Source organism: Ranitomeya variabilis, chromosome 3 (genome assembly GCF_051348905.1).
Source record: "Ranitomeya variabilis isolate aRanVar5 chromosome 3, aRanVar5.hap1, whole genome shotgun sequence".
NCBI classification, from domain to species: Eukaryota; Metazoa; Chordata; class Amphibia; order Anura; family Dendrobatidae; genus Ranitomeya; species Ranitomeya variabilis.
The window spans coordinates 132,912,814-132,939,720 of record NC_135234.1 but is presented as its reverse complement, the minus strand read 5'-3'; the positions used below and the strand labels follow the sequence as shown (position 1 = coordinate 132,939,720).

Sequence of the window (26,907 nt, the reverse complement as noted above, 5' to 3'; positions counted from 1 at the left end):
CTGAGGCAAGTGAGGCTTTGTTTCTCTCTAGGGGTAGCTAGTTTCTCAGGCTGTGAACGAGGCGTCTAGGCCGAGTTAGGAATGCTCCACGGCTGCCTATAGTGTGGTTTGATAGGATCAGAATTGCGGTCAGTGAAGTTCCCACATTCCCAGAGCGTGTCCGTATTTTTGGGTTTACTTATCAGGTCAGTTCATGTGTTCTAACCACCAGGATCATAACAGAACGCACCAATATCAATAAAAACATCTTTATTTATTTGGTGCGTTCCGCTAGCCGTAACATGGTGTGACTGTGTTAGCTGATTTGTGTGCATCAAATGTTTTTGGGAAAACATAAATTAGTAGAGCTGCATTTCCAGCCATTTTTCTCTCCAAAAATGCATTTCTAAAATCTTAGAGTTTTCATGCATCCCACCGTTGTTAAAGGAAGAAAAAATGGTTGCAAAAAACACCAAAATTAAATTCGATGTGTCCCTGTGTTAGAGTGAAATGGAACGTTGAAGAATACATAACAAGTTGTATCTCACCCTTGAGAATTGCATTACAGCATCTTAAATAATGATAGTATGTATATATGTGTTCAGTGCTCCTGTCTGAGTAAGAATTTCTGTAACTAAACATTAGTAAAGCATATGACTTCAAGAATTAGACAATAACAATAAAATCACATATAAGGCTCTGAGCTACATTACGTGTGCATAACATTCATACGGTATATAGAGTAGATACTGGGAGTCAGAGAAATGAATGAAGTCATTTAGAGATAATGTGTAAAGAGAGATCATAGAAGGCTGTCTTAAGACACTCTGTACAGGCACAAGATAAGCATTAGATGAAGACATGTTCGCAGACAAGCCAGAGAAAATTAATGAGAAAGATTTGATGGCAACCAATTTTAATATGCAGAGCAAGAGTATCTAGATTATGAATTAATAATGAGTGCTCAACAATCCTAATATCCACAGAAAGGTAAAATAGGATTAGTAATGGAAAATAATCATGATGAGTTCTGGCTTAATGAAGATCATTGGCTATTCAACTGGGATAGAATTATAAAAGGCCATGTGGAATAATGTAGTTTAGTTCAGATAAAAAGGGGTAAAACTAGTGTATCTGTCCTTAAAAATCAATCTCTTCTTGTATGAATTAGATGAACTGTAAGCAACAACTGAATTTCTAGTCTTTGTGCCCTGTAAATGGGTGGGCTCTAAATTTATTTATTTGATTGTTGTATGTAGACTTAGCCAAGCAAATATCTTCTTCGCCGCCACTCCCTTCCTTACAGTTTTTCAAGACCATCCTAATGAAAGAGTACCACTGCTCCTTCTTTTCTTACAGCATACAAGAAAGAGTAATTATAACTATTTCCCCCAATATATTTATATATATACATATATATAAAAATAATAACAACACCAACAAAAATTTTGGGTGTAAAACCTCCTAGTCACGAACCAAACACTCTAAATATGAAACCAAAATAGGAGGTAGCACACCAATTGGATAAATAAATAGGGACGGGAGAACACGAATGGTAAAGTTCGGAGTCCATACCAAACATCTAGTGCCCATGCACGGACCCAAAACATGGATTTCTCAAGGAAGCCATGATACTGTTTAGCTTCGGCAGCACGAACAAAGTTTGTTGAAAGGCTGCAGCCAGTCAGCAAGCTATGTCGGTGTGGGCAATTATGGCTCAACCACAGCCAAGATTTGGTATGGCTGTTATTGGCTGGGGCACACAGTGAAAAAATCCCAAAATGACGTGTAGTACTCTCTATTTGTGCTAACCAGCATAGGTAAAGCGGACAGCTGTTATTGGCTGGTTATCAAAAATAGAGGGGTCCAAAGTTGTTTTTTTTAATATTTAAATAAATTCTTTAACAAAATGGCATGGGGTCACCCCCATTTTTTAAAGCCAGCCAAGATAAAGCAAATAGCTGGTGTTAGGGCTAGCAGAACACACCAAATAATAAAGAGGTAGATATGAGGTGCGTTTGCAGCCCGGGGTCCACCGTGCAGAGATGGTACCTGCTGCTGAGTAATGGCGGATGGACACTTGCTAACACGTGGGTTAGACTTCACCCAGTGTGTATCGAAGTGAACTCTGTTGCGTCACAGAGTCGCCAAAAATACGATGCGCCCTGTTAGCAGTCACAGGGTGCAGCTGCAAGACACTAGTGGGATCCCTATGAATCACCCCCACTAAACTGGTGATTGGACTCGCTCTGACCCTCGGTGGCTTTTGAGCCCATGCCTGAGGACACCCCGAGTCAGATGCAGAGTCCAAGCAGGAATTCCCACCCTAAACTGACAGGCTGTCAGGAAAGTGCACTGATTGAGCATGGTGCGTTACAGATGGGCATTGCAAAAAGGCACTGTAACGTGTGCTAGGTGTGTAGGTAGCACTGTCGGGCACTAGATAGCTTCCACCATTCGCAAGCAGTCAACAACACAAGGAATGGGAATGATTAAGGAGCTTTCATCCATCAACAGTCATTCATCTACACACACGTTATCAAGTTTGTGCTAGCGTATGGCCATGCGGCCATGCAAACCTTTTATAGTGGTAGCTCTCCGGGACCTTCCTAGTGATCCAATAGGAGCTGCTACAGGACGTGAGCATGTGACCCCCAACCTCCAATGAGAGTTCGTCCCTTGGGCATGCTCAGTAGAGGAAAAGCAGGACTTAGTCCCAGGAGTGTCTGCTCACCGCTAAACAGTGCTGGTTACAATGGCTGGACCTGGAAGGGCAGCAGTAACCAAGCGCACAGTATCTGCCTGAGCCAGATGCTGGGACCGACGTCTCTGCCGAGCAGGCTCCACTGCGGCTGGAGAAGAATGGGAGACTGCAGCGGACATGGTTTGGGATTCCCCCTGTGCAGCAGGGGGAACTTGACACCTAACAGCTGGGATCTGATATTCTCAGACTGGTAACAGGCCATGGATATTGGCCCTCCCCAACCTAAAAATAGTCAGAGCCATCTAAGAAGCCAGGTTCCCGATGCAGCTTTCTCGGTAAGCACTATAGCTTGCTGAATAATCCAGAACCTGAAGAAATATGGTCATCTCTAATCCTTAGCTTTACTCCTATTGATTTAACAAGCAGACATTAGCTGTGAAAAACAGGTATAAAGAGAGTTTAGCTCCTGATTGAGTGCCTTCCATAGTCCTGCACATGATATGCATGTACATATAGAGCAGGTTTCATGAAGGAGAAAAAAATGTATAATCTGTAAATTAATAGGCCTGTGTGCCAAAAGATTGACTGTTGGGAAAATGTTTGGCCAATTTATGTCTTTATTACTTTTTTTACTACATTGAAAAGCTATTAGTTTTTTGCAATACAGTAAAGAATTTAAATATATAACTGTTTTTACATCTGCAGTAGAGGTGAGTAAACTGAATTTGCCTAAAATTAAAATGAAATTTGAATTCTCCAGATTATTTTGTCGATTTGCTTTGTGTTTCTGCTTTGTGTTTCCTTTTAAAATGTCAAGTTTTTGTCATGCAAAAAAAAATCATATGAAAATTTATTCCAAACTTTTTCTACTGTTATTAGTCCCTATAATATGTTCAAATCCAAAGAAAAGCAAACTGAAATAATTTTGTGAGGGGACATAGAAATAACAAACCCTCAAAAATGTGGTTACAAAAGTATGAACAACCTCTTAAAATTGGGGAAGTGGTTGTGTTCAGAATTAGACAACCAGATTTAGGCTATGTGCACACAGCGCATTTTTGATGCATTTCCATGTCATTTTTGAGCTCGGAAATGGGCCAAAAATGCTATGGAATCCTTATGCAAGCTTATTCAATAACAATCCTGAAGTGTTGTGCACATGATCAGTAATTTTCCTTAAGTATTTGCATTGCTATTTTTTCTGCAGCATTACAATTTTGTTTGCATTTCTGAAATGTTTCTGCACCCATTGACTTCAATTGAGTTAGTCAAATCTGCAGCAAAAACTCAGGGAGTCAGGTATAAAAAGGTTTGCGGATTTGCTGCGGATTTGTTGGGTTTTGTTTTACTGGCTTCCTATAGTGTTTCCCACGCTGTTATTTGTGTGACAGCACGGTGGTTCTTATCGGCAGTAATGGTACCGCTGGTCACAGCACTGCGGGATCATGCTGCCAGATGTCAGTGTGACCCCGCAGCTGTGACTGTGATCCACAGGCATAGGCCGATGAGAATACTGCTCCCATCAGGCTGCATCTGCTGTCACTGATAACAGTGAAAGCAGGTGCCGCTGATGGGAGACATAGTCTGATCTGCCAGCTCCTGTGCTCACAGTTAAAAAAAATGAAATAAAATTACATACATATTCAAATAAAAATAAAAAACATATACTCACCTAACACCAAATTACCGACACTCTCGTCTCCTAGAAAAATTGTAAAATAATAAACCAACATATACTTACCGGTCTGCCATAGGCCAGAGTGTTCCACGGCAATCTCACATGTATAACAGTCACATTGGGAGATGTGATCGCTTTACCCGGCCTCTGGTGATACATTGAAAGGAGGTAATCGCTCCCGTGGTGTATCACTGAGCTGCTGTGAGAGTTCACTGGAGTTTATCAGCTCCGGTGATCTCATTTATGTCACCGTTGCGTGATAAATTTCCCACGCAGCAGTGGTTTGTTAAGGAAGATCACCGGAGCTGATGAGCTGATGAACTCAGGTGAACGCTCATGACAGCTCAGTGATACACTGCGGGAGCGATTACCTCCTGTCAGTGTTTTGCCGGCTGTCTTTGAAAGCAGTCACATCACTGGTGTGACTGCTCTTGAAGTGATCAGGATCATCGTGGGACATTATGGATTATCTTCTCAGCAGACAAGTGAGGAATATTGTGGATTATTATTTTATTTTTGCTGCAGGAGACGTTGGCTTCAGTGGATTAGGCGTTCGGCGATTAAGGTTTAATTAAGATTATTAAAGGAGTCTGTGTCATTATTTCAAATAAAGGACTTTATTCTGGGTGTCTGTGTTTTTTATACAATATCATTATGGGGTTACTAACGAATAGGTGTCTTATGGACACCCCTCCATTACTAACCTCTGGACTTGATGTCACGTGACAATACAAAGCTGACATCAACCCCACAAATATGTACCCCACTTGCCACCTCTAAAGGGCAAGTGGGAATAGCGAGGCTAAGTGCCAGATTTGGCACATCTTATAGATGTGCTTTTTCTGGTGTGGCTGAGAGCTGATGTTTTTAGACTGGTAGGGGCCAATAACCATGCCCCCTTCTTAGGCTATTACTATCAGCCCGCAGCTGTCTGCCTAGCCTTTGCTGGTTAGCTTTCATAGGGGGACCCTATGTCAATTTTTTTCTGGGGTACCCCTGTAAACAAGCTAGTAAAGTCTAAGCAAACAGCTGTGAGCTTATATTAATAGCCTGGGAACCTTTATGGCTATTGGCTCCTTCCCTGAATATTAGCATCAGCCCTCAGCTGTCAGCTTTTCCTCTGCTGGTTATTAAAATTAAGTGGGAGCCCACACAATTATTTTTTTATCTTTAGAATTAACAGCTGCTGTCTGGTTACAGCCTATGTACATTCTTTCTGTTAAGGTTCCTACATAGCCTGGTCACAATGTGTGTATTTGTGTGTTTGTTTTTACATATCAGCTTAGTGATGAGAGTGTCAGGCTGACACCTTTTCATTACTAAGCTTAGAGCTAGGTGTCAATGACAGCTACTGACACCAAGCCCTAATCCCATTACCCTGATGCTACTGCATCAGCATGAAAAAGGTGGTATTGAACCAGGAAATTGTATCAAAAACTTTTTTTAAAAAGTATCTTTAGCTCAAAAAGGCATTCATTGCTGTCCAAAAAACATGCAAAGATGCAAACAAAAACATGGTAAAAACGCACCAAAAGCCCTGCAAAAACGCACGTTTTTTCAGCAGCATTTTTCCTACCAAGAGATGCAGAAACCTTGCAGAAATTTCTGCAAGCAAATGCTCAATGTGCGCACATAGCATTAAGCATGTTAAAAGGAAACAATTGATTTATTCCAAAGGATATGCAACCAAATATTAAGTTGAAGTTGCCAACAATTTTGCCCAGCCAATATTTGGGGTTTAGGCCAGGATCACACTTGCAACTGCAATGTGAGAAACTCGCGTGACTCTCTCACATCAATACACAGCACTGCAGCTGGCAGTCTGGACTGGAGCGTTCAGCTGCATAGAAATACAAGCAGACTTACACGCAAGTGTAACCCTGGCCTTAGTGCAAAACTTTGTCCAATTTTCTTTCATTTTTTTTTTTATTTGTGTTGTTCCAATACACAAAAAGGAAATAAACAAAGCACATGTAATTGCAATAATTTTCTGGGAGAAGCAGAGTACTTCATTTTCTGGAACAATTTCAAGAGTGCCAACACTTTCAGTTGTGACTGTATATACATAAATATAAATATATATTATATATATATAATTTTAGTGATCTGAAATTCTACAGTGCATGAAAAGCATGCAAATGTATAATATAAATTAAATACTGCATACCCAATGTAGTAGTACCAAACTGCAGGGGAGATGTCAGTATTTAGACCATGTTAGGATTTTGAATAGATTCAATACCCATATTGATTTCTTGATACATATATTGAACACATTATCTTAGAAGATATTTATTTCTTTTCTTATATGTGAATAGCCTAGAATTCATTGATATGTAAAGGCGCCCATGGGGAGCTATAAAAGACTAACAACTTTCCTTGTTCATGTTTTAGATGATATTATGACTTAGGAGGTCCCATTATAGTATTTTTCTTCTCTGAGGTCTTTGCAACCTATCTACTTGCACTATCAAAGGGAAAGACACAAAAGCCACTTGCTGTTCATTTGTACATTGTCATAAAAATGCTTTCAGTTATTTTTTACATTGTTTCGGTTTGTTTAAGTTGTTTCTGTTGCTATGAACAATGCAGCAATCTGCTTTTACATGATTTGTTCCTATATCACAGTATCATGTACCACATTTAGTGTCATTGTCCCTACTCTGTATGTTGCAAGGGTTCTGGTTTCTCACCTCATAACTTATGAGTCATACGGCTATTTCCAAATTTTATTTTTGTTTAATTAAAATGAATGTCACCAGGTTTTTTCAATGTTATCTGAGAGTATCATAATGTGGGGAGACCCTAATTCCAGGAATATGTCACATACTATTTTGAGTGTTATTTCAATAAAATCAGTGTTTCATCAGCAGGAGATTATCACTAAAAGACTAGTTTTATCTTGCCATATAGTCCTCCTGCTCTCTGCAGCCCCTCCTTTCACTGATTAGCACCTTTCTGTCAATGTACAGTGTATACAGAAAGCTGCCGATCAGCGATATGGCGGGTCATACAGAGCTCAGCTGTCAGGACTCTGAACATTTTTTACCTTTTGTGCATTACTGCCCTTTTCCAACATGGCGACTTTGGTCTCATGTGCACTGTGTCTTCCTGCTATAAAACTCCACCCCAGCCTTCAGTCTGTGCTAGATTATTCTGCTTTGCATCCAGCTCCTGATTACTCCCTGGCCTTGCACCTGCACCTGCTCCTGTGAACCTGTGTTGGAGATCCTTCCACTCTGCTCTGAGTTCCTGCTGCATACACCAGTGTTCAGTAATCCTCCTTCATCTGCTGCTCGTGTTACTTCCATCTGCATTTGCTGGACATGTAAGCTGTTTCTGCTCTGCAAAACCTGAGACTATTAACCAGGCCTCCCTGGTTGAGCTAAGATATGATTTGAACTGCCTAATAGCATATCTATCTGTGTCTGGACTAAGTCAAGGATCTATTCTTGTCAAGTTTCCTCAAGAATAACTGTGCTTCATAGACTTTCTGTTTGTTTGCATCTACCTCTGAAGTTCCCTATTGACTGCTAAGCTGCGTTTATTATTTGCACCAAGTGTTGTGGACTTGAGTTTCTCTGCACCTGCTTGAATCACCGTGTGATAATATAAACTTTACCACCTATAAAACTGTGTCCTGTTGTCTTGTTCCATGCAAAGAGTCTCCTGAATTATCCCCTATAATTATTACATCAGCATTCAGAAAACTGCTAGATTTGCAGGAGAGAAAATAGTGATTGTATCAAATTAGCAGCATGCAGACTTAAATTTATTCTAATGACAAATCATGAATGTAATTGCTGAGAAAAGTCACATACTGTTGGTATTTTATCTTTGTGCTTCAAATATTAAAGGGTTTTCCACAACTGGACAGCCACTTCCAATGGGTCCAGGGTACTGGATAAAGTAAAAAATATACTTCTCTCTTGCTCTCACACTACTGCTTTGCTCTCAGCTCCATATCCCTCATGGGGTTTGTGACATAAAAAATATCTCATGAGAGCTGCAGCCTTCATAAGTTTGACTAAGCATAAAAAACACAGTTCTTTAATTCCTCTGCTCAGATAAACTTTTGAATGCTGCAGCCGATCAGTCACTGCAGTGTTTATGCGATGAAACAAGCAAATAACATGGGGCTGAGGGTGAGGATGTGTCACCAGTCTTTGACGCAAGAATACATTTTATTTACTTTATCCAGCACCCTTGTGACCTTTTTTAGTAGTGGGCAACCCATTTAAAGACTGGTAGAATATTGGTCTAAGTAATGAAGATGCTAAGGGTTGTATATATTTTTAGCACATTAATATTTCTGACATGGTCATGGTCCATCGGCCGGGTCAGTAATCTGTGACTACTGAATTTGAGGTCTGTGAATTTTCCCATCTCTCAAAATTGTTCACATCAGCTTGATTAGACTGGCTGGCACCGTGTCATTATTGTGACATGATAACCACAAAACATCACCCCAGCCTATCTAATAAAAAGAAGATTCACGGAAGCCGGTAGGTAAGGAGGTTTGCGGAACACCCATACGGTGGTTACAATTGCTGACCTAGCTGATGGGCTGGAGTTCTGTGAACCAACTCTCTCATCTCTAACAGTGAGGCACTACTACACAACTATTGAAATTGATCCTAATATATATATATTATATATATATATATAGACTGTAGTTTAATCCTAATGCGTTTCTAGGTGGAGTATACCTCTTTCCCTGAGGAAGAAGACCGTTCGGCATAGAAACTCGTTGCATACAGCTCTGGCAAAAATGAAGAGACCACTGCAAAATGTGCAATTTGTCTGATTTTTCTCTTTATATGTATATTATTGAGTAAAATTGTAAATTGTTCTTTTATTCTATAAACTTCTGACAATATGTCTCCAAATTTCCAAGCAATAAATGTTGTATTTTGTTTTCTGACAAAGAAAAATGGTCAAAATAAAAAAGCCCCAGTGCTTTCAGACCTCAAATAATGCCAAGAAAACAAGTTCATAATCATTTAGAAACAACAATACTAATGGTTTAACTCAGGAAGAGTTCAGAAATCAATATTTTGTGGAATAACCATGATTTTTAATCACAGATTTCATGCGTCGTGGCATGCTTTCCACAAGTCTGTCACACTGCTTCTGGTGCAAAATTTTAAGCAGTTCTTATTTGTTTGATGGCTTGTGGCTATCCATCATCCTCTTGATTACAGAGGTTTTCCATGAGGTTCAGGTCTGGAGATTGGGCTGCCCATGACAGGGTTTTGATGTGGTGGTCTCTTAATTTTTGCCAGAGCTGTATATCCTACAATATATTTCTAAACATTTAAATCCTGTGAATTCCATACCAGCTGTGCAGTACACCCGCTTTTCTGCCTTTGGAGGACCTATTCTTGAGATAGATGAAGATCCCAGTGATATAACTTGTCTCTATCAAAATCCTGTGATATTCCATTAATGTCCGAGATGGTAGTACTGTAATTTCTTCATGCGTGAATTCAATATAACTGTGACATAGCAGGGTGGTATTTCTGTTACTGAATCCAATATTTCTGCTGTTAAGAAGTACAGTTTTACATTTCTCATTTACGCCAAAAGTCTGTGTAGAAAATATCATTTTTGAGTTGGCTTAAGCTATAGCTGACACATGAAAAATATTTTTGTATATAATTCCATCCTTTCATTTACTGCATATTCAGCAAGATTATATCCTAAGCTTTACAATACAGTTTACAACCTTTCCTGAGAGAACCATAAATCCTGCTGTTATTAAACTGGCCCATAAGGAGTATTTACTATTCAAACACCTGGGAAGCTTAAGTCACAAATGACCTTAGGCCTCCAGTGCTTACTTAAAAAGGCCCCAGCTGTTTTAGATGAATTGTGACCATGACCAAAGGTCAAAGCTATGACTGGAAAGACCTAAGATGAGGTTTTTAAAGTTGAATCGCTTTCTTTGTTTATAGGAATGGGATGGCAATAAAACTGCCAGCGATGATTTATTGTCCGGTACAGGAAATATAGAGAGGTATGCGCCTTGATCCATACCATGGTTAATTGTAAATACTGTATCGTCAATAAGAGATAATGGAACACTTGGATTGCCTTTACTTTGCATACTCTACATAAATCAGTATCATGGCAAGCGATTTAATTAAGAATACCACTCTTCGGCTGTAGGTTCATTAGAGGTCAGGTTTGATAATGCAGTTGGAATATGACTGAAAATAACTCACTGGGATACATGAGGCAAGGGTGTAACTGGGTGCGGGGAATGGGAACAAGTGATTCAGGTCCAAAGTGCCAGGAGGGTGCCAATGTACTGTAAGACTATGCAACTGTACACCTCAGGGCCGTTGACTCTTCATACCAAACAGTCATACATGAAATGTGATTGCTAGTTTTCATACATTCAGACACTGTTATATCACTGCTGATTCCTATAGATGTAACAAGTCCCATCTGTCAAGATGTATAAAAATTTAGAGTGGCTGCTCATTCAAAGAAAATGAGCGGCTGTCATTGCAAATCGGATAGGCGAGTTATGATATCAGTATGGTGCCTCTCTCTGATTGTTTTCAGCTTTCATACATCTGTATATATCATTGTATATACTGTATGTAAAGAAAAAAATGCAACAGAGAGGGAGAGAGGAGCAAATAAGAGGGGGTACCTCCCTTAATACAATTGACAGATATAAGAGACCACATCAATATTAATGTGCATGAGAGTAGAGTGGATACACAATGGTATAACATTTAATAAGGTCCACATATTTATATCTTAGGGTACCATAATCTCTAAAATGCACATAAAAGTTAATAAACAGAAATGGATGTACCTGTATTTTGCCAATTAGATATAGAATATAGTATAATAAGTCACTATATGTCAAATAGCCTCCTAGATATAACTTGAGACATCCTTCTCCATATGTGGGGTGAATATCAGCCTCAGAGCATGTTTCACAGCTAGAATTGGGCTTCATCAAGAGTTACATTATGTATCATCATTCATTTTTTTCATATTCTATTTGCATGGAATATTTACATAAGTTTTTACATTAAGTCAATGGTCTGAACTTTCCTTACGCTTGTTGTAGCTTTAATTATATTGCCATTTGAGGTAGCAGATATCATCAGCTATAAGGTTCTACTGTTTGTTTGTTTTTTGCATGGGTGGTGTCTAATGTTTGTAGGCCAGGTTGATGTAATGGAATATTGTCATACAATATATGATCCTGACTTATAAAATAATGCACTATAAGGGAAACATTTCAATGTTCATATTCTAGAATGGTGTGGAGGAAAGTTGACCTCAGTCCCCAAGTTACTGCATCTAACATCAATATAACCTACTCAAAGATCTCAAAGGTGTAAGGATGCTGTGGACTGATGGTCTTGTAGGTGTAGTAAGTGGAACAGATATTAAGCATGTATTTCCAGTCAATAACCAATTGGGAAAATGATTATGGCAAAAGAAAAGTCTTCAGTAAAGATTACGTGAAGTAGTTAGGAAAATAGCTGACTGTAGGAGCAGCCTTTGAGAGTCCTGGATCGTGATTGACTCCAGAATTCTTGGGCTGGAGTTAATTGTTGTGGAGCTGAGAAGTAGCCGTGGATATCAAAGGCCATTATGCCATTTGTTCATTTGTTAACTGGACCCAAGTGACAAAGAGATATTGGAGCAAATTTACAAAAGCAGTTTAACTTTCGGGCAATGGAGTCTTAGATTATACAGTCTTTCTCAAAAAAAGGAATCGCTCCACAAACCATTCATTGGACGTTCATATCAGACTAATACAGTTGATGGTCTGTAAATGTTTTATAACTGTGACTTCTTGTGGAAATACTTTGATATGCCAAGCAAATTTACAGTTATTTTTCTTCAAGCAAAGTGCCTGGAGAGGTGAAAGACCCCCAACCGCAAAAATCTGGTCATGGCAATGAACTTTGCTTTATCCATGTTAAGGGGCTGGAGAAGGAAGGTAAACATCTGCCCAGATTAATAAAAAAGTTGCTGTAGGTATGGCTCCGACAAGAGGCACATGGTCATTATCTTATACTGCATAGCCTACTGAATGACTCTATTACGGATAGATTATAAAAATGATCAATACTTTGGCTCTTATCACCAGGTCCCAGCTGTGTACAGATTAAAGCTGAACTAATCAGCCCTCTGCAAAAGCATAATATTAGTATTATGATAAACCTTTAGGTTAACTCTGTCATTTTCTTTGCAGTCCTATGCTAAAACTCAAATATTATAATGAGATGTCACAGGCAGAACGCAGCTCCATCACAATAACATGCTATATATTCATATCTTCGGAAGACATAGTATTAGATAAAGGGAATTTACATTGTTTTACAGAAAAATACTAAAAAAAATATTTTACTTTTTGCAATAATCAATTTATAAACCAAGAAGAAAAAAACCCCAAAAATGTTAGAATAAAAGGACAATAAGATAAATAGGTTAAAATACATTTATTAATAGTGGTATGCAGTACTATAAGGAGAAATTCTGAAACGCGCGTTGGGGTGTGCTTTGCAGTTGAGACCACCGCTATCCTGGAAATTTACCCTATTGTCCACAGAACTCTGCCTATACAATAATTATCTGTTCATCCATTTGCATTACAGCGATCATTGCACAACAATTCTCTCGGTTTGCAGCAGTCCTGGGTCCACAGAATTCTGCCCATACTATAATTATCAGTCCATTTATTTACAACACAGTGATCACATTGCATCACATCACATTGCAATATATTTCTTTCTCCTTACAGCAGTCCATTGTCACTAATTTCTTCTTTCATCCATTCCAAAGGTTATTGATTTATTTATTATTTTTTTAATAATTTTTTTCTTTATTTTAGTATATTGCACATTACACTCAGCACAGACACTTCCTATAGTATACAGCACCATGGAATTAATGGTGCTATATAAATAAATAAATAAATAAATAAATAAATAATAATAATATTAATAATAAATAGTGTGTTCAAGTTTTTATTCTGTAGTTTTTTACCATAATGGTTATTTATGAATATGAACATCACTTGATTTTTTCTCACTTTGTAGTCTTTTAGCCACTACTGATATTATGACATAATACAAGTCCAAGCTGCTGTATGTGGCGGACTATTTCTGTGGATCACATTTTACTTAAAATAAATTGTTGGTATATAACCTTTTTACAATATTTAATCATTATTTTCTCTTTATTACCTGGTGTGGTGGTCTTTTATTTAATATATGTGTGATAATTCAATTTTGATTTTACTATAATAGTTATGCGTCATTATTTGTGCGGGCACTTCTTGTGCTTATTTGTAATAAAGGTATTTTAACCTATTTATCCTTATGTACTTTTATTCTGACCTTTTGTTCGGGTTTTTTCTTTTTGGTTTTTCATTACTTCTGAATGGTCTGCCATTCTTCCTCATACTAGTATAGAAGAATAGGAGACAAAAAAGCGCATATAGGGTCTTATCCTCAGGACTGCTCTTAGAGAATTATGAGAGAACTGCTCACCTGATGGTGCAAAGTAAGGGCGTGTAATTTGTCAGCTGCTGCAGATCCACAGGTCGGCGCTGCGACCTCTTAGAGACGTTATAATAGATGAATGTGGATAAAATCTGCGCTGCTGTGACAAATACTGAATCCAGATATAGTTGTAAGGTGTTCAGGTGGTTTATTCAACGCGTTTCGAAGCTCACGGCTTCTTCTTCAGGAAGTTTCCACACAAAGATAACATTCTTTGTGTGGAAACTTCCTGAAGAAGAAGCCGTGAGCTTCGAAACGCGTTGAATAAACCACCTGAACACCTTACAACTATATCTGGATTCAGTATTTGTCACAGCAGCGCAGATTTTATCCACATTCATCTATTATAACGATTCTTCCTCATACAGCAGATGTTTCTCACTTATTTCACACTATATGATCACATTTTTTATTACTAGTGGTTAACACCTATTGTTGTGTCTAGAACGTGTTTTTAAATAATCAATTTATAATGTAATTGAGCCTCAACTTAGTATAGATTATACATCCCAATTTTATTTATCTTTTACCAACTAAATACAGGGTGGGCCAATTATATGGATACACCTAAATAAAATGGCAATGGTTTGTGATATCAACTTCCTGTTTGTGGCACATTAGTATATGGGAGGGGGGAAACTTTTCAAGATGGGTGGTGACCATAGTGGCCATTTTGAAGTTGGCCATTTTGGATCTAACTTTATTTTTTTTCATTTTGAAAATTTCACAAGAAAAACAATGGTGTGCTTGGTTCTAATGTAACTTTATACTTCATGAGTTTTTTACAAGTTTATGTCCACTTATAAAATATGTTCAAAGCGCTGCCGATTGTGTTGCATTGTCAAAGCAACCCTCTTCTCCCACTCTTGACACATTGATAGCAACATCATAGATGAAATGCTAGCACAGGCTTCCAGTAGCGCCTATTAACTAGTTAAATGCCGCTGTCAAACTCTGACAGTGGCATTTAACAAGCGTTCCGGCCATCCGGCCGGAAGGGCTCGCACTGCTGACCCCATCACGTGATCTGGGGTCATCGGTGCATTGGCATGACAACCAGAGGTCTCCTTGAGACCTCTATGGTTGCTGATATCGATTGCTATGAGCACCACCCTGTGGTCGGCACTCATAGCAAGGCTGTAATTATACTACATAGAGGCGATCTGACATCACCTCTATGTAGCAGAGCCGATCAAGTTGTGGCAGGTTCTAGCCTCCCATGGAGGCTATTGAAGCATGCGAAAAGTTAAAAAAAAGTTTTAAGAAATATGAGAAAAATAAAAAATATAAAAGTACAAATCACCCCCCTTTCACCCCATTCAAAATAAAACAATAAAAAAATCTAATCTACACATATTTGGTGTCGCTGTGTTCAGAATTGCACTGTTAGGGGTCTATTTCCCCCCTCTGCACAGGGGGAATCTCGGACCATCTCCGCTGCGGTCTCCCATTCTTCTCCTGCCGCAGTGGAGCCTGCTCAGTGGAGACGTCGGTCCCAGCACCTTGCTCAGTCCCACTCTGTACAAAGAGTTACTGCTGCTTTTCCTGCTTCTGCCATTGAAGTCAGTGCTGGGCAGCGGCGAGCAGACGCTTCTGGGACTAAGTCCTGCTTTTCTCGTTCTGAGCATGCCCTGAGTAAGATCTCTCAGTGGAGATTGAGGGTCACATCGTCAGATACTGCAGCTAAGTCCATTGGTCCCTTCAGGAAGGTCCTGTAGGTGCTAGGACTAAGTCCTGCTTTGCACACACTGAGCATGCCCAGGGCAAGATCTCTCAGTGGAGATTTAGGGTCACATGCTCAGGTATGGCAGTCTCTCATTGGTCCTTCTAGGAAGGTCTTTTTCTTGCTGCAGCTATATAAGGCTCACATGGCCGCACGGCCATGCGCTAGTATCAATTCATATATGTGCTTTGCGCCAGTGTGGTTATGCATGAGTGTGTTCAGGGACCCGGCTGAAATAAGCCCCTAGAATACCGGCACCTCCGGTGAGGAGATTGTATGAGTGTGTTCAGGGACACGGCTGAAATAAGCCCCTAGAATACCGGCTTCTCCGGTGAGGAGATTGCATGTTGCATAACCACTGACTGCTATCAGCTTGGCAGTAAGCTTGTGCTCCTGTGAGGCTAACAGGGCACAGTGTTTCCCCTTTCACGGCTACTCTGTGGAGTAACAGAGCTAGTCTATAACGCCAAACAGTGCCGCCATTTGCTAGCAGCAGGTTCCTCCTGCACGGTGGACCCCGGGCTGCGAACGCACCCATTATAATAAACATCTCTATTTACTCGGTGTGTTCCGCTAGCCCTAACAGTATACTATCGCCAGGGTCTGGCTAGTAAATGGCGGATGATCAGCGGTTACAGTGGTACATCCAGCAGCTGGAGGGTAGGTTGGCGGCTCTCGAGCGCACAACCTCAACTGTGGATGTTACCGCAGTCGCTGTTCAGGCTGCAAGTGTAGCTGCAGCCAGTTTGTCCTCTGCCACCCCTGCTCCGACTTTATCCCATCTCCTGCTTCCAGACAAGTTTGCTGGTGACAGTAAGCAATGTCGGGGATTCGTGAGTCAGTGCTCCATACATCTTGAGCTTCTGGCTGCACGTTTTCCTACGGAACGGGCGAAAGTGGGATTTGTTTTATCCCTTTTGTCGGGCAGGGCATTGGAGTGGGCCACACCGCTATGGGAGCGCAATGATCATGTGGTGCAGAGTGCTCTTCCCTTCCTGGATGCTCTGAAACAGGTCTTTTTGGGACCTTGTGTCACCCACGATACCACGCTCCAATTGTTGGCAACAACCTAGGGTTCGTCCATGGTCAGCCAGTTCGCCATCCAATTCCAGACTCTGGTCTCAGAGCTGGAGTGGCCGGATAAAGTCCTTATTCCGGTGTTGTGGAGAGGACTGGCAGACCATGTGAAGGACGCCTTGGCCACCAGGGAGATTCCCACCACACTGGAGGAGCTTATTTCTATATCTACCCGCATCGACATCCGTTTTACCGAGCGGAGGTTGGAGCGAGCCCAGTGTAGGCAGAGGTTTCGGCTGGCTCCCACCTTTGCCAGACCTCTAGAATCTTCCGTTCAGGCATCCGACTCCCATGAGGCCATGGAGGTTTCTCGAGCGGGACCTAAGTCTCGGACCGCTCGAGTACCCGTGGTTTTCAGAAATTGCGAACAAGAAGGACATTATGCCAATAAATGTCCACGGCGGTTGGGTAAACGATCGCCTCTAGTAACCATTGGAGGGGTTCTCTAGACACAGCGGCATTTTCCTCCAAGCCGTCCTTCAAGGGGACAATCATATTAGGCTCTTACTCTCTAACAGTCGAGCTTTGTGTGGACTCTGGAGCAGAGGGAAATTTCATGTCCTCGGCTTTTGCTCTGCGCCATGCAATACCTCTGGTGATACTCGCCAAACCGGTGACTGTTAGAGTAGTGAACGGGTCAACACTTCCATCTCAGATCACACACCAGACTGTCCCTTTCACGTTAGCTATGTCCCCATCCCACCAGGAGATAATTTCCCTTCTTGTCCTTCCCGAGGGAATGGATGAGATTCTGCTGGGAATACCCTGGCTCCGTTTCCACTCCCCACATATTGAGTGAACCTCTGGGAGGATATTGGGTTGGAGTGAATCCTGTAAGGGCAGATGTGTTAAAGAGTGCGTTCAGGTTTCCACCATTGAGATACCCACAGATCTCTCTTCTCTTCCCAAATACTATTGCTCCTATGCAGATGTCTTTTCTAAAAAGGCTGCGGAGATCCTTCCGCCTCACCATCCCTATGACTGTCCTATAGATCTCTTGCCTGGAGCAGAACCTCCTCGGGGACGTGTCTATCCCCTCTCTCTTCCGGAAACGGAGGCCATGTCCCAATACATCCAGGAGAATTTGGCAAGAGGGTTCATTAGGAAGTCAGTGTCACCAGCAGGGGCAGGGTTCTTCTTCGTGCAGAAGAAGAATGGAGAATTACGTCCTTGCATAGATTACAGGGGTCTTAACGCCATCACCGTTAAGAATAAGTACCCGCTGCCTCTGATTTCTGAGCTTTTTGATAGGCTACGGGGAGCTAAGGTATTTACCAAATTAGATCTGCGGGGTACTTATAACCTGATTCGCATCCATGAGGGGGACGAATGGAAGACAGCGTTTAACACCAGAGATGGGCACTATGAGTATCTGGCCATGCCCTTCGGGCTCTGTAATGCCCCAGCCATTTTCCAAGACTTTGTCAACGACATCTTCCGGGATATGCTTTCCACCTCGGTCGTAGTCTATCTGGATGATATTCTCATCTTTTCTCCAGATATTGACTCCCACCGGAGAGATGTTGGCAGAGTCTTCGACCTCTTACGGGCAAATTCTCTCTATGCAAAGTTGGAGAAGTGTATGTTTGAGCAGGAGTCTTTACCTTTCCTGGGCTATATCATCTCCACCCAGGGATTGGCTATGGATCCTGCCAAACTACAGGCTGTGATGGACTGGCAAGAACCCCATTCTCTTAAAGCAGTGCAGCGCTTTATGGGGTTCATTAATTATTACCGCCAGTTCATTCCCCACTTCTCAACTTTGGTAGCTCCCTTGGTAGCCCTCACCAAGAAGGGAGCAAATCCCAAATTGTGGTCTGAAGAGGTCTCCAGGGCCTTTTCTTCTATTAAGTCTAATTTTGCTAGCGCTCCCATCCTACATCGTCCCGATGTTGATAAGCCGTTCATAATGGAGGTGGATGCCTCTTCCGTTGGTGCAGGAGCAGTCCTCTTCCAAAAGGATGCTCAAGGTCGGAAGCATCCATGCTTCTTCTTCTCCAAGACCTTCACACCTGAGGAGAGGAATTATTCCATTGGGGACAGGGAGTTGCTAGCGATGAAGCTGGCTTTCTCGGAATGGAGACATCTCTTGGAGGGGGCTCGTTTTCCCTTTCAAGTGTTCACAGACCACAAAAATTTGTTATATCTGCAAACAGCCCAGCAGCTAAATTCTCGCCAGGCCAGATGGTCCTTGTTCTTCTCCCAGTTCCACTTCACTCTTCATTATCTCGCTGGGGAGAAGAACATTCATGCTGACGTGCTCTCTCGCTCTGTTGTGTCATCTGAGGAGGAGGAAGGGGAGCCTCGGTTTATTGTCCCTTCAGAGAGCCTGAGAACCATAGCGCCGATTTCGCTAGAGTCTGTGCCTCCGGGCAAGACTTTTGTGCCCATTAATTTGCGACCGGAGGTTCTCTCTTGGGCTCATTCGTCCAGGGTGGGTGGACACTTTGGGACAAAGAGGACATATGAGCTGTTGGCGAGGACATACTGGTGGCCACATATGGTCCGGGATGTCAGAGATTATAATCAGGTGTGTGTCTCCTGCTCCAAAAATAAATCTCCTCGTCAACGGCCAGCTGGGTTACTCTATCCCTTGCCGGTGGCAGACAGGCCCTGGGAGATGGTCGGGATGGAATTTGTTGTGGGTTTACCCAAGTCTCGCGGCTGTACCATCATTTGGGTCATCACCGATTATTTCTCGAAAATGGTGCATTTGATGCTGCTACCGCGGTTACCTTCTGCACGGGCCTTGGCAGCGTTGTTCATAAAACACATCTTCCGCCTACACGGTATGCCAGACAAAATTGTCAGTGACCGGGGTCCCCAGTTCACGTCTCGGTTCTGGAGAGAGCTTTGTCGTCTTCTCAGCATTGAGTTAAATCTCTCTTCTGCATATCATCCCGAGACAAATGGGTTGGTAGAGAGGGCCAACCAGACCTTGTCACATATCTGCGACATTTTGTCTCAGCCAGGCAGGATGACTGGGCATCCTTGCTATCGTGGGCAGAGTTTGCACTGAACAACGCCGTAGCCGACTCCACTGGACAAACCCCATTCCTCCTCAATTATGGTCAGCATCTGTGGGTACCTGTGCCTATGCCCGTGTCTTCCGCCAACTTCAGGATGGCAGACTGGGCTGTGTGAGGCATGGTATATTTGGGACCGCTCTCAGGATGCCATTCGGGCCTCCAAGGAGAGAATGAGGTCCTCTGCCGATGCACATTGGCGCCCCGCTCCGACCTTTGCTCCTGGCGACTTGGTGTGGCTCTCCGCCCGTAACATCAGGCTGCGAGTTGAGTCCACTAAATTTGCACCTCGCTATTTGGGTCCCTTCAAGGTCCTCGAACAGGTTAATCCTGTGGTCTATCGTTTGGCTCTTCCGCCACACCTGGGTATCACCGACACCTTTCATGTGTCCCTCTTGAAACCCGTATACATGTCCCAGTTTTCCGAGTCATCTGCTGGGACATCGGGTTCATCTACAGACGATTACGAGGTGAACGCTATTTTGGGGTGCAAGGTAGTACGTGGCAAAAATTTTTATTTGTTGGATTGGAAGGGTTATGGTCCTGAGGACAGGTCGTGGAAGCCTGCTGAGCACATTTGGGCTCTGCAGCTCATTGCCGCCTTCAAGCGTAGCGAGGTCCAAGGAGGGGGGCCCTAGGAGGGGGGTAATGTTAGGGGTCGAGTTCCCGCCTCTGCACAGGGGGAATCTCGGGCCATCTCCGCTGCGGTCTCCCATTCTTCTCCTGCCGCAGTGGAGCCTGCTCAGTGGAGACGTCGGTCACAGCATCTTGCTCAGTCCCGCTCTGTACAAAGAGTTACTGCTGCTTTTCCTGCTTCTGCCATTGAAGTCAGTGCTGGGCAGCGACGAGCAGACGTTTCTGGGACTAAGTCCTGCTTTTCTCGTTCTGAGCATGCCCTGAGTAAGATCTCTCAGTGGAGATTGAGGGTCACATGGTCAGATACTGCAGCTAAGTCCATTGGTCCCTTCAAGAAGGTCCTGTAGGTGCTAGGACTAAGTCCTGCTTTGCACACACTGAGCATGCCCAGGGCAAGATCTCTCAGTGGAGATTTAGGGTCACATGCTCAGGTGTCATGGTTCCCAATGGCAAGGGAACGTAAGAAACATATAAGTAACGAACGAGCTCTCGGGGTGATGGAAACTCGAGTTGACCGTGAGCTAAATCTACCACACAACTAACAGTAGCCAGGGAGCATACCTACGGCTTCCTATATGCCACGCGCCAGCCGGAGGACTAACTACGCCTGGTAGAGGAAGAAACAGACCTGGCTTACCTCTAGGGAAATACCCCAAAAGATGATAGCAGCCCCCCACATGTAATAACGGTGAATTAAGAGGAAAAGACATACACAGTATGAAAGTAGATTTAGCAAAGAGAGGTCCACTTACTAGATAGCAGAAGGATACAAAAGAGGACTTCACGGTCAACTGAAAACCCTTTCAAAAACCATCCTGAAATTACTTTAAGACTCCTGTGTCAACTCATGACACAGGAGTTGCAATTTCAGCCCGCAAGAGCTTCCAGCTACAGAGAATTACAAAAACTGCAAACTGGACAAAAGGTACAAAACAAAAGGACAAAGTCCACTTAGCTGATCAGCAGACTAGTAGCAGGAACATGCAACCGAAGGCTCTGGTTACAATGATGACCGGCAAGGAAATGACTGGAGAGCAAGGCTAAATAGGAAACTCCCAAACACTGATGGAAGCAGGTGAACAGAAGAAGCAAAGTGCAAACAAGTCACCAGTACCACCAGCAACCACCAGGGGAGCCCAAAAAGCGGATACACAACACTCAGGTATGGCAGTCTCTCATTGGTCCTTTTAGGAAGGTCTTTTTCTTGCTGCAGCTATATAAGGCTCGCATGGCCGCACAGCCATGTGCTAGTATCAATTCATATATGTGCTTTGCGCCAGTGTGGTTATGCATGAGTGTGTTTAGGGACCCGGCTGAAATAAGCCCCAAGAATACCGGCACCTCTGGTGAGGAAATTGTATGAGTGTGTTCAGGGACCCGGCTGAAATAAGCCCCTAGAATACCGGCTTCTCCGGTGAGGAGATTGCATGTTGCATAACCACTGACTGCTATCAGCTTGGCAGTAAGCTTGTGCTCCTGTGAGGCTAACAGGGCGCAGTGCTTCCCCTTTCACAGCTACTCTGTGGAGTAACAGAGCTAGTCTATACTGCCAAACAGTGCCGCCATTCGCTAGCAGCAGGTTCCTCCTACACGGTGGACCCCGGGCTGCGAACGCACCCATTATAATAAACATCTCTATTTACTCGGTGCGTTCTGCTAGCCCTAACATGCACAATCTATTAAAAGGATTAATCTGATTGCTAAATAGTGTAGAATTAAAATTTTTTGGTCGCCGTGACATTGCATTTAAATGCAATAATGGGCAATCAAAAGAACTTATCTGCAACAAAATGGTATCATTAAAAACAACAGCTCGGTACACAAAAAATAAGCCCTTACACAACCCTAGATCACACAAAATAGAGACGCTACGGGCATCAGAAAATTGCTCAATTTTTTTTAGCAAGGTTTGGAATTTTTTTTCACCACTTAATTAAAAAAGAACCTAGACATGTTGGGTGTCCAAATATTCCTAATACCTGGAAAATCATAATGGCAGGTCAGTTTTAGTATTTAGTGAACCTAACAAAAAAGCCAAACAAAAATCAAGTATGAGATTGCACTTTTTTGCAATTTCACCGCACTTGGAATTTTTTTCCCATTTTCTAGTACATGACATGATAAAACCAAAGGTGTCGTTCAAAAGTACAACTCGTCCCGCAAAAAATAAGCCCTCACATGGCCATATTGATGGAAAAATTAAAAAAGTTATGACTTTGGGAAGGAGGGGAGCGAAAAACGAAAACGCAAAACTGGATAAAGCTCCAAAGGTCAAGGGGTTATTGAAGTGACAGCTGAGAGTGAGCACCAGCACAACGTTCAAACAAGTGAATTTGAGGCCCAAATTTCTGTGTTTGGGGGGTCTAATAGTTTGACACCAGACAATCATGCATTTATCACTCATATCTAATTGATGACATTTCATTGTTGGCTGCAAACTGAGCTAGCACCTGCTACTTGTGTAGTCAAGCAAGGATAGTCGTTTGACTTTTTCAGATTAATTTAGATTTCATGGAGAGTTTCCCTATTTATTAGTATATTGGCAAAACATAAAATTGAGTTGCTATGCATATATGCAAATGTGTTATGAAGTGTAATGCCATACCTTCTGGAAATTGAAACATAATTGGGATTGTGAACTAAGGCAGAGTAATGCAAGTGTAAGTGGTGATACATTTTGCTTCTACCCATCTTCTTTTCACACATCCATATTCTTATGGTGTCAATCAACACAATGAAATGAGAGCCAGAGTATTTATACACTTACTAAGATGAAGAAAATTGGTTTCTACCTCATGGGGTTTTTTACATTCCACTGGATCAACATTTCAATAAAACAGGCTGAACAAAATGAATTTATGTTTTTCTTGCATACTATGTTATTAAACATTATGGAATTACAATATTTACTGTATGTAAAATACTATGTCTGAAATTTCTCCACCAGTTTCAACTTTCATCCTCTCACTTCCTAAGACTCAATGTGGGTTAAACTCATCATCTGTCCACCATCTCACCTAACTCCCCTACTTGATCTATGTATCACAATAAATTAAATCACACTTTCCCCTGTATCTGTACCTGGTGCCTTGGAGTAGCCCTCAACTATGTCCTCCTAACTGAACATCCAAGCTCTTGCCATTTCCTGCCACGTCCAACTTAAAAATATTTCCAGAATCTGTCTTTTCCTCAACCCTCAATTTACTATAATGTTACAGCATACATCTTTCACCTTTACTACTTCAATATGCTTCTTTGTGGCCTACTTGTTGCATTGCAACAGTATGTCTTTAACTCTGCTGCCCAACTAGTCTAACTCTCTCATCGCCCCTCCTTTTTGCAAATCTCTTCATTGGCTTCCAATTCTCCAATGTACCTTGTTCAAACTACTACTATTGACCTACAAAGCCATCCATAATCTGTCTCCTCCATATATCTTCTAATTAATCTCCCTCTCTAATATCTTCCTACACATAATCTGCAGTCCTCCCAAGACCTCCTTCTCTCTTCCACATTCAAATATTCCTCACCCAACCTCCACCAAAACATATCCCTAGTATCTCCCATCCTCTGAAATTCTGTGCTCCAGCATGCCTGGTTATCCACAGGATTTGGAATTTTCAGGAGGAACTTGCTAAATATGCAAATTGTCTCTTCAGAGAGCAAGAGAACTAGAACTCTAGTGCCACCTATGTCAATCCCCGCAAGGAGAAACGATACTTCTTGGATATCAGGAGGAACTTTAAAACACATCTCTTCAAGAAAGCTTACAATTTGCAATAACCTACCTTATCACCACCGGAGCTGCCACAATCTCCCTATCCCACTGTTTCCTTCCCTATAATCTTGTAGAATGTAAGTCCACAAGGGTAGGGCCCTCTGATATATATACCTGTCTATCATTGTTAGTTTCTCAACTAAATTTGATGCTGTATATGTATTTTATATCTAAACCCCTCTCATGAACAGCACCATAGAATCACTGGTGCTCTACAAATAGATAAATAATAATTACTTTGTAGCTCCAATATGCAAGTAACACATTCTCCTAGTGGTGACATGCATACCAGTGCTTACCTTATGACGCATGCATAAAGACCACTGTCTTCTGATACAGTTGGTCGAAACCAAATGGCATCTTCTTCTTTGCTCATCCTTGTTCCATCAAAAGCAATTGGTTCTTCAAAATCTCCGGGCCCAGTACTTTTATACCACATCAAGCTGAGTCCAGCACTCTGTGCTAATGTGTAGTTTGCCCTAATGTATCCATAAAATAGTGCACACTTTATCCGAACAGGTTCACCAACCAAAACCTGATATTTCTTGTAATCCACTGACCAGTCTGTACATCCATCTGCTGCAAGAAAAAGAGAAACCATTAGGATCTTCATCGAACAATATATTAACTCATCTATAACAATAAACTTGAGCATCTGAAAAACAAATCAAGTAACTACAAGAACGTAGTTTATATTTCTCATTATGCCTTAGAGTCTCATTACCTTATGCAAATATTGTCAGTATTTCACCAATTTCTATAATATGCTGGCTGACACATTACTGACGTGTAGAAGGTTATTGCTGAAAGTGATAATACATTTACAGCTTTCAGTGACAATAATTTGCATCATAAGAGTTCAGCGTAAATGAAGTAGAAGTGAAGCAAAGTAGATGTTGCAAATTACGTTTTCAAAACATTCATTTTAACTATAAATATATGAAGGTGAAGAAGAAAACCATGGAAGAGCAGTTTCAATGCAAATTATAAGTCACGCTATATGTTTAACCCTTGCATGCTCCATAACATAAATAACTGTCATGGAGCAGGTTGGGATGTGTAGAGCTGGTTTAGGAGCTGATTCCAGTCCACACAGGACAGGCTATGGCTGTATTATATTACTGGCACCCGACTATAATAGATCTACTTCTGTGATCTAATTCATTCAAAGCCACTAACAATCACTGACAGCAGCATAAAAGTATTACCATCCAGGAGGTGCATCTGTTTTGGCCAAGTGCTGATGGGTTGTCACATGAGTTAGGGTACGTGCAGATGATCAAGGATTGGCAGCGCTTTGGACGCAGCGCATGTTCTCTGCGTCCAAAGAGCTGCCATATATTGAACGCATGTGAATCCGCATCCTTTCACTGAATAGTGCAGATTCACCACTTCCAATAGATTGTATAGGTGAAATTTCTCTTGCGGAGACACGCATCTCTGCAACAGAAATAGATACGCTGCGGTTTGGAGAAACGTGTCGCATGTCCATCTCCGTGGGTGAGCCGCGGGCATCTCTGGACACATAGTGGGCATAGGATTTCTTGAAATCTCATCCACTATGCTGTAACATCTGGATGCTGCGGTTTGGATGCTGCAGAAGTATGTGCACAAAATATATGTGCACAAAAAAGCACCATCATAAAAATGTAATGATGGAAAAAAAAATTTAAAAAAATGTTTTTTGGAAAATAGATATTTTTTTACAAAGTTTTTTATTAAGCAGGAAAAAAGTAAGAAAAAAAGATAAAAAGGGAAACAGACTCAAGACTTTAAGGGAATCTGTCACCCCCTGCATGTATATGACAAATTAATAAATGCATACGGGTAATAGAAATGTTACACTAGTCCTACCTGTATGCCTCATATTAATGGTCTTGTTGTTGAGAAATGTTATATTCTGTCTTTATGCTAATGATTTCTTCCAGGCTCCGGGGTGTGCAGTGCCTGGAAGAAATCCCTGCCTCCTGTCTTCTTTATGAAGCTATCCCCCTTCCATGAATGTCAGTTATGGACCCATAAACCTGCACCAGCACCCTGCACTCCCTCAGAAATACATACCTCAACTTCCCGTCTGTGGGCACTGTATTCAGGGATCTTCTGCACAGGCGCCATCGACTTCCGCTCTAGTGACCTTCGGTGTGCAGGCCAATAAGGTGCTCTCCCCACTTCCTCTCTGCATAGTTATTGCTATGTACACATTTTTCCTAGCGATGACTATGCAGGGAGGAAGTGGGGAGAGCATATTATAGGGGTGCACACCAGAGGTCACAGTGACTCACCGTCACCTGAGCAGAAGATCCCTGAGTGCAGTGCCCACAAAAGGGAGGATGAGGTGCATGTTTTTGAGGGAGTGCAGGGCACAGGCACAGGAAGATTCCAAGGCCATAACTGATGTGCATGGGAGGGGGGTAGTATTATATTGAGGACAAGGGGCAGGAATTTCTTTCAGGCACCGCATGCTACTGAGACTGAAAGAAGTCATTACCATAAGGAAAGATAACATTTCTCAGCAACAAGACCGCTAATTTGAGGCATTTAGGAAGGACAAGTGTAACATTTCTATTACCTGTATGCCCATATTAATAGGTCATATACGTCCTAGGGGGTGACAGATTCCCTTGAAGTGGGTTGCACAGCATTAATAGAAAAATAAAGATCTTACTTATATTATATACAGTAAAAAACAAAGGTGCCCAGATCTCTTCCAGAAATCAGCACTGGTCTTGGTCTAAACAGCTTCTCTTCTGCTTTAAAGGGG

General features: G+C 41.9%; 1 protein-coding gene across 2 annotated transcripts in view; it reads right to left on the bottom strand.

The window, feature by feature from the left end:
- Positions 1–26,907, bottom strand: part of IL1RAPL1 (interleukin 1 receptor accessory protein like 1) — a 2,314,681-nt gene that overhangs the window by 1,245,817 nt on the left and 1,041,957 nt on the right. For both annotated transcript variants that reach the window (XM_077294673.1, XM_077294674.1), the window contains one exon: positions 24,446–24,725. In XM_077294673.1, the coding sequence (XP_077150788.1) occupies positions 24,446–24,725 (280 nt within the window). The remainder of the gene's footprint in view (positions 1–24,445; positions 24,726–26,907) is intronic.